This window comes from Piliocolobus tephrosceles, chromosome 12 (genome assembly GCF_002776525.5).
Source record: "Piliocolobus tephrosceles isolate RC106 chromosome 12, ASM277652v3, whole genome shotgun sequence".
NCBI lineage: Eukaryota > Metazoa > Chordata > Mammalia > Primates > Cercopithecidae > Piliocolobus > Piliocolobus tephrosceles.
Genome location: NC_045445.1, coordinates 67,045,800 through 67,059,358, shown reverse-complemented (window position 1 = coordinate 67,059,358; position 13,559 = coordinate 67,045,800). Strand labels below are relative to the sequence as shown.

Below are 13,559 nucleotides of genomic sequence, written 5' to 3'. Positions count from 1 at the left end.
AATTGATTCCACTGTGACATCTTCTTAAGAATTTAAAAGGCACTTAGAAAAACGTTACATGACCACCCCGGAAGCAAAAAAGTCATATCCAGTTTTATGGTAATTTCCACGTGAGTTTTAGTGCGAACAAACTGCACATGTACCAGAAATCTTACATATATAAGATTTTATATATATACTATATATAGTGTATATATATTATGTATTATATATAATGTATCATATGTAATACATTATATGTATATAATACATCTCTTCAGCTTAGTTATTTCATGTCTTTTATGCTTCGAATGTTGTTTGACAGAGAAGATAATATGCATAGACCAAGTTTCCATGAAAGGATATCTGTATCTTTTATATTTTGGGAGTCTGCCATAGCAACTCCTGCAGAATATTTTCTGGTGATCACACAATGTGTATATACTACTCCAGTGGCTATGTCTGCTATCTCTAGAGATGAAGTATTTGGTGGAGCACTTGTGCTAATGTCATTCCATCCAAATTCCTATAACTCAGTTGAGGGCCTGCAAGATAGCACATCAACCATCTTATCAACCAATCCCTGTTTCACATAAAATAAACATACCGGGTGTCATTAAGTGCACCTTCAGATCAATGATTTTTTTGCAAATGACATTCAAGTGCCATTTGCGTAGTGCATTTTTGCTGATAAAAGCAAATTAAATTAGCACAACTACAAGTGTGCTGATAAAAACTAAAACTGAACAGCAGTACCATTAGCTAACAAAGTAATATTTCTTTTTACTGCGTTCTGCCATTTAGTTATTATCCTATTGGAAATCTAATTATAATCCTTTTACTCCCTAGTCAAACTTCACAGTTTTTGCAAGCTTAGCACTGACAAGTGATTTCATTACATTTGATTGCCTGCGCCCAGATTGACTTAACTTCACTTGGAGACCTAAAAGCCCTCTCAGTTTCTCAGATTCCCTGTTTGCACATTACTGCAACAGCTCCTTTAATTAATTAGCATGAACAGCAGTAACATGAACTGCTGAACAGAAAATAACATCATTTTATGATCTCAGGGAGACTTCTCCTTTTGCATGTTTATACCTTAGTTAACTTTTGTATGACTATATTTCATTGTTAGTGGCTAGTGGTATAGTTGACAGTGCATGTTTCCTAAATTTAAAAAAATTGAAGTTAACATCTTAATAACAATAGGTAAAACAAAAACAGAATATGATGCTCCTACATTTTAGAAAATAGACAACTGTCACCATGAACTGACTTTATAGTAATAAAATAAAATAATAAATTTCAGGGGAGATAACATCATAAAGTACAAGGGCACAGTGACATACTGACCCTGTATCTGCCACTGCATTTGCTTGAGGAAAAAAAAAAATAAACCACAAAATGTTTACCTGTGTTTTGCCCATGGAATATCAATCTCTGTGAATAATTTTTACATTTTCTTTTATGTATACATGTTTGACAAAGACACAAGATAATTTAGCACTGGAATATATTTTTCTCTGATATTTTTTCCATAAATGTAGTAGCATCCTAAACAAATATTTTATTCCTTTTGCTACTGACACACTAGAAGTAGATATTAAGTCAAATCTACATGTGAAAGGAAACCAAAATTTGATGTAAAAGGAAAACTAGATCTTTTTTTTTTTCTGAACCATTTTTGCTCAGAAAAAAAGGGATCTTATAAAGAGTACAGACTGGCCATTCAAAGATACAAAAGTCATGATCTCATCTATGCAGTACCTGGTGAAGGTGCCACTGAAGAATTAAAAGCAAAAAAAGTGTCATTTGACTGCAAAAGCAGCAAATATCATTTTAACATCTATTATATTAAAAATTATAGTTTAGGGCATAATTTAATATGCATAGCTTATGGCCTAGAACATTTAATATATATTCATAATATGAAATATATGTGAATATATCTATTTTTATCAGTTATAGCAAATAGTGAGACTTGCAAGCCATGATAAGTTGTTCTGCTATTCAGCATGTTGAGTCTACAGGAGTAATTCACTAATTAACAGGTGTTTTTTTACTATAATCTAGGAAGGGCTGTTTAACTTAACTCTGATAACTGTTTGACCAGTTACTTTTTGCCCCATCCTCTTTACATATACAATACAATTTTTTAAGCTGGGCATTCACCATACGCCAACCCCAACCCAGGTATACCTGAAGGACATGCAAAAGGAAAAACATTTTCCTGATTAAAGGATTAAGTCAAGTTTCACTTTTTTGCTTCCACATTTGTGTTTTAATAAATAAAACAAACAGCATTTTCATAGAAGACTGTAATCATATGCCATTATTTTCAAAGTACTTTAAAAATTAAAATTATGATATTGCTACCACGTGAATCTGTGGAGGTTCTGTTCCAAGATACTTATCATTCTGAGAATGAGGAATTCATAGCATAAAATTAGAATAGTGAAAAAGAAAGGCAGGACCTATTATGTGTATAGCATGGTGTACTTTGTGTCATCCTTTACATCATATCCTCTAGGAGGATTATTTCTGGGAGGTAGTTTGGAAAGATGTGATTAACCTCTGTTTTGTAAGTATGAAAATAACCTAAGTTAATTTGCTTGCCATTGACAGTGGGAACTAAAACACAGTCTTAACTCTCATTCATTTATCTCACTCTATATCACTATCAATCTGTTCTTATAAAAATCTCACATAGTTAGTTAGCTAGTTAGGATACATAACAAGACTATAGTATTATCCAATGCAAAACACTGCATGGGGTTCAGGGAAAGGGCAGAGGCTTCTCTGCTTCATAGTTCATTAATTAAAATAGTCTAAAACTAGGTGTAATTTAATAATCACCTCTGCTTTTAAAAGTTTGTAAAGATTGGGGTAATCTTTATAAAATTTAGACAAATACCATACAACTCTCTTTTCTATTTAAAACTGTGTGGAGCAGCTGAAATAGTAACAGAAATAACCTTTTTTATTCTTGACTACACTCACTTCACTCTGTCAGAACTAGATTTCAACAGAGCCTCGCTGTCTAATTTTACATTTTTATTTTATTTTATTTTATTTTATTATATATTTGTTGAGATGGAGTTTCATACTTGTTACCCAGGCTGGAGTGCAGTGGCATGATCTTGGCTCACTGCAACCTCTGCCTCTCGAGTTCAAGCGATTCTACTGCCTCAGCCTCCCAAGTAGCTGAGATTACAGGCGTGGGCCACCACACTTGGCTAACTTTGAAGTTTCACCATGTTGTTCAGGCTGGTCTCAGGCTCCTGACCTCAGGTGATCCACCCGCCTTGGCCTCTCAAAATGCTGAGATTACAGACATGAGCCACCACTCTCAACCACTTAACTAATTTTAGACTGGAATTCCATAAGCAGCATTAGCATAAAGTTTCATTTATTTACTCTAGGGAACTTACTTTTCGTTTATAATAGACATGTAACATTACCTTTTGGGAATTAAAATGAATTTAAAGAAAAACATTCTTTTGGATTTTATACACAACTCCTTTAAGGCCCATAACCTCTTGACCCTTTCAAGTTTACATTTTACTGTTTTAATATTTGAAAATTAACAATGGTAATGATCCACATACTTCAGCTGGAATCTACTTTTTTGTCAGTAATGCAAACGATTTTTGGAGCAACATTTCCAACAATTACTTTATTAGCTTTCAAGAAAGCATCGTTATTTTACAAACATTTCTTTCCTATCTTCCTGTTTTTTCACTATCGGGGAAACCTGCCCCCAAAATTTCAAAGTTGGTTCTTTCTATTTTCCATAAGTGTTGGCCAGCTGAGAAATAAGGAGAAAGAGTACAAAGACGAATTTTATAGCTGGGTCACTAGTGGTGACATCACATATCAGTAGGACCGTGATGCCCACCTGAGCCTTAAAGCCAGAAAGATCTATTATTAAGGATTTCAAAAGGGGAGGAAGTGCAAGAACAGGGAGTAGGTCACAAGATCACATGCTTCAAAGGGCAAAAAGGAGAACAAAGATCACATGCTTCTGAGGAAACAGGACAAGGGTAAAATCAGAAACTCCTGATAAGGGTCCAACAAAGATCACTAGGCAAAGGGCAAAACCAAAGATCACAAGGCAAAGGGCAAAAGCAGAATTACTGATAAGGGTCTATGTTCAGCAGTGCACGTATTGTCTTGATAAACACCTTAAACAACAGAAAACAGGGCTCAAGAGCAGAGAACCAGTCTGACCTCAAATTTACCAGGGTGGGGTTTTCCCCACCCTAGTAAGCCTGAGGGTACTGCAGGAGACCAGGGCATATTTCAGTCCTTATCTCAACTGCATAAGACAGACACTCCCAGAGCAGCCATTTATAGACCTCCCCACAGGAATGCATTCCTTCCCCAGGGTATTAGTTGTTAATATTCCTTGCTAGGAAAAGAATGTAGCGATATCTTCCGAACTTGCACGTCCATTTATAGGCTCTCTGCAAGAAGAAAAATATGGCTTTATTTTGCCTGACTCTGCAGGCAGTCAGACCTTATGGTTGTCTTCCCTTGTTCCCCGAAAACTGCTGTTATTCTGTTCTTTTCCAAGGTACACTGATTTCATATTTTTCAAACACACATGTTTTGCAATCAATTTATACAGTTAACACAATTATCACAGTGGTCCTGAGGTGATATACATCCTCAGCTTATGAAGATAACAGGATTAAGAGATTAAAGTAAGACAGGCATAAGAAATTATGAAAGTATTACTTGGGAACTGGTAAATGTCCATGAAATCTTCACAATTTATGTTCCTCTGCCGCGGCTCCAGCCGGTCCCTCCATTCGGGATCCCTGACTTCCTGCAACATTTCACAAATGTCTAAGTGCTCTCGATTTCATTAAAATAATAAAGATGAATGAACGTAATGTTGATCTCAGCATCTGTGAGCAACCATTTAATAACGTATGAGGAAAAACCCTCAATAGGACTAATAAACCCTCAGATCTTACAATTTCCTGGTAACCGCATTTCAACCTTCTATGGGAAATGTTGGATGTCATCATTTTTAACATTGTACAAGTTAACATTTGTACATCCATTACTTTCATTTTTCACTTTCCTCCATATTTTGATTTGTTTAAAATCGAATATTATAGTGTTCTTCTATAAGTTTTGCAGACAAAAGTAGTAGTTAAAAGTCATTTTAAAATAGAACTTAACTATACTTTAAAATATTACCTAAAATATTTCCAATCTGCATCCTGTACAAAACTCAAATCAATTAGAACCTTAAGAAACGTTTTGTGGCCAGGCATGGTGACTCATGTCTGTAATTCCAGCACTTTGGGAGACCAAGGCAGGCAGATTGCCTGAGGTCCAGAGTTAGAGACCAGCCTGGCTAACATGGAGAAACCCCGTCTCTACTAAAAATACAAAACATGGCCAGGTGTGATGGTACACAACTGTAGTCCCAGCTACCTGGGAGGCTGAGGCAGGAGAATCACTTGAACCCAGGAAGCGGAGGTTGCAGTGAGCTGAGATCCTGCCACTGCACTCCAGCCTGGGCAACAGAGCAAGACTCTGTCTCAGAAAAAAAAAGAAAAAAGAAGAAGGAAAAACATTTTGTAACTTATATGCTTATGGAAAGTAGGGGACTTGGTCTCAGATTATTTAGAGAAATGGCATAGAAACATAATTTGCACTTTTCACTGTAGCATTATCCACAACAAGAAAATAATGAAGGAGGATGGCATTCCATATATGCCATATATACGTGTGGAGTGGCTCCTGACATAGTGTTCCATACACGTTAGCTTTGATTTATTCTCCTCTCCCTTCCTCTCTCTTCTAAGATGAAAAATAGAATTTCAGTATTTCTAAAGCTCTTAATGTGACTCAACAGTTGGAGATCTCTGTACTGGACATGTGCACTTCTATTGCTGTTTTATAACCAGTATGTGAGAGGCACAATGAAGTGGCAGAAGGAGCTCTGATCTAGTAGTCAGAATTTCTCAGTTACTAACTTGCTAACTCAGTTACTAACCTTGAGAAGTCATTTACCTTCTCTCTGCCTTAACTTTAGTAAAATAGATATCATAATATTTGCCTATTCTTCCTCATCAATAAGTTAGATACATACTATCTGATAAGTATGACAAGTACAAAGTATCATTATCATGGTGCCCTATAAAATACACACAAATTTTATTTTGTGTTTTCTAATATTGATTTCAGTAAGAGTGAACTATTTGGCCTATAAGTGATGTGTAAAGCTTCCGCTAAAGAATGTGCTCTCCCATAGATAGTTATGGTTAACGATATCGTTGCATTTTATCCCCATGTGTGAGCAGAAGGGCATTCATGCTTCCATTTTAAGGGAATGTTTTCTAAGAACTAGAGATTCAAAAAAGGGGAAAGAGATGTATTAAATAATTATTTCACAAAACCAGGGTGTGTTACAAGTGAGTAAGATAGTTTGATACTCCTTTATGATACCATTTGCACAAAAAAAAGATAGCCTATTGACCTATCCTGGTCTTCATTTTGATTAAATTGTAAGTCAGATATTTGTAAGGCTAATGAGCCCAAATGGTTATTCTTTTCAAGAAACCTCTGTTTTTAAAAAACATGTCATGTTCTAAAAATAAGCAACAGAACCTTCTGAAAAAATGACTCCAAAATAGTGCTCTTCTCTAGACAAAAAGTAATCAAACACTATATTATATCTTCCCCTTGCTTGCAATTGTCTGCTTTTCCTACTTTCAAATTAGTAACTCATATTTATACTACTCCAATAATAACCGACTGGACCCCAAACTAACCTCACTACTGTCACTTCTTTGATTTGAGAATATCATATTCTGAACATATTTCCACAACTAAAGTTGAGTTTCTATAATTAATTCTACATTTAATTAGGATTGAATCTAAGACTGAAGTGGAAAACAAGTGGAGCATTAACTAGCACATTATTTTATCTCTCTCTTATTCAGGTTAGGAAATCATGACCTTCAAGAGATGATCTTACTTGCTCCTAAATAATATAGTGCCCATTTGTAAATCAGAAACACAGCACTGATTAACCAACATAAAGAAAACATAGAACTTACTTCTTAGCTGGAGAACTCATTACAAAATATTGCCAATAGTTCAAGAATAGCTTAGCTACCTCGAAAGAAAGGTTTAATAGCTTAAAGTATACTTGTGCGAATTCTATTAGTTTGTACTGAAGTCCCATTGTTTATAGAGGTAAACAAGTGGTGAGGAGACCTTTGGAAGCAAACACGAACCTTGGGTAAGAAAAATCACAAATGAATTTTATTGTAAATATAATCCTCTAAACACATTATAGATACAGTTCTTGGTAGTTTCTTGAAAAAGGAAAAGTGAGCAATTACTTTCAAATAACCATCCTGTCAGGGAAGGAAATCTCATATTGAGGGAACATTGCAGTCATTAGCAAAGATTTTGACTCACAAAAAACAGTATAGGCCTTTACTCATGTTTTAGACGGCGGAGGAAAAAACAATTCCTAAATGCCTTGCTTATTAAGCTAGTTATGCATTTTGCTGCAGGTTGTAAAGAAGGAGAACATGCACAAAGGGCTCATAAGCATATTTTAGAGTTAAGGAATATCATTTACACCATATTTATATTGTCAATATCACCCCTAGAGAATAAGATTAAGCTTTAAACTTCTGTAAATCTACGCTTTTGCTCACCTTTGTATAATTTCATTTTTGATAAAATGAGACTCATATAAATGAATATTTGATTAAGAGACCAACCTAATGAAATAATACATTAATTTCAGAGAGATTTATTCAAATCTTGAAAATACATAGCACAGTGAAATACTATAAAGTGAGTTTGTGGTTTTCAGTGAAGTGCATTGAGTAGATTTTGAATTTTCTTTGTTCGAATGAAATTTTGACCAGGTCTTATTGTTTTTTCTGTGCAGCCTGAACACTGATGCCGGAACTCCAACTGATCATAGGCACGAATAGGGTGCTGTAGCAGTTACCTGCTTATCTAGTGTTGTAAATTCTTTAGAATTCATACTCACATCCTTAAAATATGGAACCTTTAATTACTGTTTGTTCATTACTGATAAATAGAACCTTACACACACAGGACAAATGTCCTAGAGAATGGGCTTCACAGGTTTTTAGGGGATAGTCATAATAATGACTGAACACATTTTACACTTCTTTAACTGCTTTCTCTCAAGGAGCTCATAGTGCTTCAAAGACATTATCACATTAATTCACACAGAATCCTAGTGGGGTAAGTAGGTGGAAGAATTTTTAAGACAGAGAAAATGCTATTTCTAAATGGTGTGAGACAAATTAAAATGCAGACACACCTACTTTAAGCTGCAATTACTGTGAAATAACTTCTTGTCTGACCTGGTATTTAACAGGAATTAGATCAGGTGGTAAATCATTTGTGCAAATGATCGATATTTGTTATCACTGCTTTGGAGCTCTCATTTCTAAAAGAAGCACTTGGCCTGTAGTGTTCTCTAAGAAAATATAAGGAATTCTAGTTTTTAGATTTTACCGCACCCGGTTTTTCCTTTGAACTGCTGCTGGTGGAGCAAGTCCTTTAACCCCTTTCTACTAGCACATTCCTGATTTGTAAAGAATGAAATGATAAAAACAGATACCCAAGCTGCTAAAAATACCCCTTTACTGTTTTCTTCTCTCTTCCCATCCCCAATCTTGCTTCCTCTTTATTAAGCTATTAATAAGCAAACAGGATGAAAAATCTACAAGCAAAAGAAAAGAGAAAGACAGATGGGTCAGTGAGATTATGGATCTTTTATACTGTTCACTCTCTGGTCTAGACATAGCCAGATTCCTAATATGTTCAAATGATTAGGATCAAATGGGTCGTTTGGCTTGAATTGCCCAGGAAATGGCCTCAGATGTTTTTAACTGATTACTTAGAGGAGATCTGGCCATTGGGTGGGGGCAGATACCTGTTATCATCATTTTGATGCCTACTAAAAATCTAATAGAGCAGCATTCCAATGTATTATATGGTACTCTAATGACCAAAAAGATTTAATGCCCCTCCTAAAGTGCCCTCCTTACATTAAGCAAAATCTAATCCATTGTGTTGTTTTCACGTCTGCCCTAGCATTAAGTTCTGGTGTGACAGAAGCACCAAGCATCTTATGCAAAAGGCCAACTGAGTTTTTATCCATTTTCTAATAAGAGGTTCCCCATGGCAGTATATGCAATTTCTGCTGGAATGGCCACCCACTCTAAACAATTAAAAATATTACATTAATTCATATCAATGTGACATTTCAGTAATTCCATGCTCTGAAGGAATGTTTTCTAAAGCATAAGCATTTGGATTCTGGTATTCTTCATGGGCTGTAGACGGTGTGCTTATATCGAGTAGGTGTACTGTTTTAGCCCAATTCAGTGAAATAATGCCAAATTAGAAATAAGTCACAGAGAAGGATTGAAGCAAGTCAAATAAAAACGTTTATTAATATCAAATATCTGAAATAAATAACAATGACGGGTGACTAAAAATATAACATCCAAGAAAGTCTCATCATTAAATAGAATTTGCAAATGAACTAAGTCACTTCAAAATAAACTAGTGTCTTTTTTAACAATAAGTAGATGTGTTTAACTTACCTTGTTTGAACTATGAGGACTCCTCATGTGTATTTTTTTCTGGCCTTTTCCCATGTATCTGCCTTGTTTATGATGCATGATTTTAGCTATTCTGGCTCATAAGTTTAGGATATATACCACAGAGGGCAAGTCTCACATTTACTTGAGTTTGGAGCAGCTATTTATGGCCCAGTAAAGATAACTCAATTGATTAGGAGAGGTTCATCTCCTATATGGAGTGTCCACACTGACCTTCTGTGCCATGGCCTATGCCCACGTCAGGCAGTGCTGTGCTAAGGGAAGGACTGCATGGACCTTTGTTTTTACTTTAAAAATGGTCACATTTGTATGTATCAAATTCCCCTTTTTACCTATCTGATAAATCCCAAAGCAATAAACTCTGTCAGCTCTCCCCAAATATCAGTGTGTGTCCCTCATTTTAGGTTCCCAAGCTCCATAACATTCCCTTGGAGAGACTTTGTTAGTTTCTCTTCCTAATCTTTAATCTTATTGACATCCAGAGTTCACATCAGATCATCTCTGTTTGGAGCTCAAGAACAAACCCTTTTAAGAATATGAAACATTCCTTTACTAATTAGCTGTTTCCTGTTCCTAATGAAGTGAGCACACTGGGTCTGGATTAAAATTCAGCTACCACTCCTCTCTGTTTATGGTTCCAGATGTTTTTGGTTTATCTAGGAGATTACTTTGACAGCTACCACTAAGTGATAAATCACTCATATTATAGCTGAAATGCATTTTGAAATTGAAATGTGGCAAACTTTGAGATTGCTCCAAGGATCGGTGTCAGTTAGCAGTTCCTTACTGGCATCTTCCTTATGATCATTCAGCGTTGGCACATGTAAAACAGTAACCAAATATGTGTCAACATTATGCAGCATGCTACACACGGGGTCTATTTTGCTACTGTCCTCAAAATTGGGAGAAAAAGTTTCACTACCATGAAATCTCAATTTATTGTATTCCGGTAGAAAAGTGGACTCACTTAATATTGTTTTCTTCTTGCTAGCCTAGTTTTTCTTTCAATTTTTGAGCAGCTGTGGGAACTATTCCTAATAGGCCTTGTAAGCAGACCCATAAAGGATGTGGGCAAATATTTCTGTCTCTAAATAAAGGCAAGAAATAAACATAACAAAAGTAGAAATTTTTCAGAAACTGCATTTTTCTAAAGGACAGATGGTGATTGTCTTTAGCTATTCATTGCTGAGTTCATGTACCCTTTTTAAGGGGACGTAGTGTGTGCCATTGCTATCCAGTTTGTAATGTTCACAATTTGTGTTGCATGATTTAAGCTTTAGCTATATTGTATAAATTTCGATCCTGGTAAAATGACTGTCATTTCATGTCGAAGAGCTTTCCTTTGACATTTAGGCTGTGTATACAAAGGATGAGGTAGACTGGAGGACTAAGCAAATATTTGGTCAATTCATCAGAGTAAATATTCTCAGACTCCACAAAGGAGTTGGAACAATTACCAGTGTCCAAAAATTCAAGCTCTGTTTTCTTCTGGTCCCTGGAAAACTTTTAGTGAATTCCATGGGCTTCTTGGGACAATGTCTGGTTGCCCTCTGATGAAGTCCAACCCTCCATGAGTCTGACTAACCCAAACCCCAAATCTTTTATTCATCTGTTACCTTACTACATCTTTATTTTTGGTTCTGAGGTATTACCTAGAAAATTCTGCTACTCACCATGATACCTTATACACAGAATGAATAAAGATTTTAAAGATATTAAACCCACGGTTTAAAAAGGGTATACTTTCCTCCTCATAAGCTTTGACCAGATTGACTTAATATTTTAGATTAGACATATTAGTCCAACAATGATAATGTCCTCTCCATTATATGTTAAAATAAAGCACTTGACTCAGAAACATTATCTTTAAGTATTTCTCAAGCACAAGTAATGGATTTGTACTGATTCATCCACATTTCTTTTCCAACTTCATTTGTAACCAAAAGCCAATCTTTGTAACGCATCTAAGTAGAGACTCGGGTTGTAAGCCATTGCTGTGGAAAATAACAAGGTTTGACAAAAAGAGGTAGAATAAAATTTAAAAAAAAAATTTCCAATAATAACTTTTACCCACCCAAATTAAATATTATCTAACTCTAGGATGGCATGGGCTCTTTTAATTACTGTCATTTAGAGGGATACCGGTTTGACTAAACACTGTAGCTAAAATGATAATTCGGAACTAGTCTCCCTTCATGCAGTATACACAGTCTCAGGGTCAACCCGGGAGAGGAAATTCTAAATGTACAAAGCTGTCATTATCTTAGATCATTAACCAGATACTCTTTTCCCCCTGTTTTGGTAAACTATAGGGATTGTATTTCAGATGCACCATTATATACAAAAAGAAAAAGTAATATAGATTATTACAGATATTATAATATGGTTCATGAAGAGGCTTTATCAGTCTTCAGTGTCTCCAGTGCTGTGGAAAGAAGAACAGAAGCTATAGCATGAAATTTGAAGGATCTTTGAAAACTGACAGATGAAAATATAGAAATGTTAAGAAATGTTAAATTTTACCAACACTAAATTGAGCCTGTTACATCAGATCATTTTAGGTTCCTGAAGATAGAAGTTTTAGTATTTTTAAGCACGTATCAGAATTATTCTTCATAAGAACTAACTTGTTTTCTTTTTTTTAAAGGAGGTAACTATTACTGTTTAGAAATGGCACAACAGTTTTATTCAGCCTGAAAGGTCCTCGCTGGCTTTACATAAATGAAGATGCTTGTGATTCCAGTTTATCTCTGAAACTATTCAACATGGAGTTATTTCAATTTTGTTTATCAGCAAAGCTTTGTTTACTGAAGGAGCTATTTAATCTATGTTACATTAAAAAAGAAAGAAACACGTGTACATTTTAAAAGCAATGATGTAAACTTTGTCCTTGCATTAGATTGACCAGTTTAAAAATATGAGCTAAATCCTAATGGCTAAAGTAACTTGACCATATTTGATGCTTTTCTATACTCATTTCAACTTGGCTTTTTGTCTTTTAAATTAAAAAAAATGCAGTAGTGTGTTAGAGACTAGAAACTTATATGTATGGTTTCCCTGTTCTACTATACATAACCTTAAAGTACACCTTCTTTGTTAAAAATGTACTTGCTAAACTTCAGCATAAATAAAAACATTTTGACTTTGTCAATTGTCACTGAGTATTTATTTTCAAACTGCCAACTGCAGCCATTGAAGTAGAGTCAATGCAAATCAAAATACAGGAACTAGCAAGATGTTTGCAAATCTTCCTCTAGTTTTGTTATTTTCAAGCAGATATGAACACAGTTCTTATTTCAGTTCATTTGTTTAAGCAGGCTGATATTCCTGTCCTCGATTGTTATATTGATTCACACTGGATTGCCTTTTCCTAGCTATGTGTGCTTAGTGAGCCTGCTTCCAGGAGGAAGGGTTACACTGGGAAGCAGGAAAAATGGGTGCACCAAGAACTGGAAAATATTTTCCAAGCATCTGTTATCATCAAAAGTTTATTCTAGAGCCACCTACACTAAAAAGCAAACAAAAATGAAGGGGTATATATCTTCTCTGGCCCCCCAAAATATCAAGTCTCTTTGTCTATCCAAGTGCCCATCACAATGTAGTGAAAAACCAAGGCCAGTTATAGCCCTGCCCTACAGTTTATTTAATCTGTGCTCTTACTTTCTCTTGGTTCACTTCTGGTGAAACACTGGAGCTCACTCAAATTCTGGTTGATTATAAAACCTCTCACGTTTTCCTATGAAGTGGCAGCGACACTCCTACTCCTTGCCTGTCTTTTGAAGTGTATTGTATCTCACAGTATTCTAGCTGGTCACCCAATGACTAGGTCTTCTACTTTGGAACCATGTTGGTAAATCCACAGATGTTTCTTCTCACTATCATGTCCACACCATCCTTGTTTATGGAAATCTTGAGAGTTCTGACAGGACT

At 35.4% G+C, this 13,559-nt stretch overlaps 1 protein-coding gene across 2 annotated transcripts in view; it reads left to right on the top strand.

Moving 5' to 3' along the window:
* DACH2 (dachshund family transcription factor 2) overlaps nucleotides 1-12,776 on the top strand; it is a 714,928-nt gene extending 702,152 nt beyond the window's left edge. The window contains exons 11-12 of one of the 2 annotated variants that reach the window (XM_026452154.1): nucleotides 7,913-7,959; nucleotides 12,277-12,776. In XM_026452154.1, the coding sequence (XP_026307939.1) occupies nucleotides 7,913-7,917 (5 nt within the window). In that variant the 3' untranslated portion in view covers nucleotides 7,918-7,959; nucleotides 12,277-12,776. The remainder of the gene's footprint in view (nucleotides 1-7,912; nucleotides 7,960-12,276) is intronic. The other variant, XM_026452153.1, reaches the window with a different exon arrangement.
* The last annotated feature ends 783 nt before the right edge of the window (nucleotides 12,777-13,559 follow it).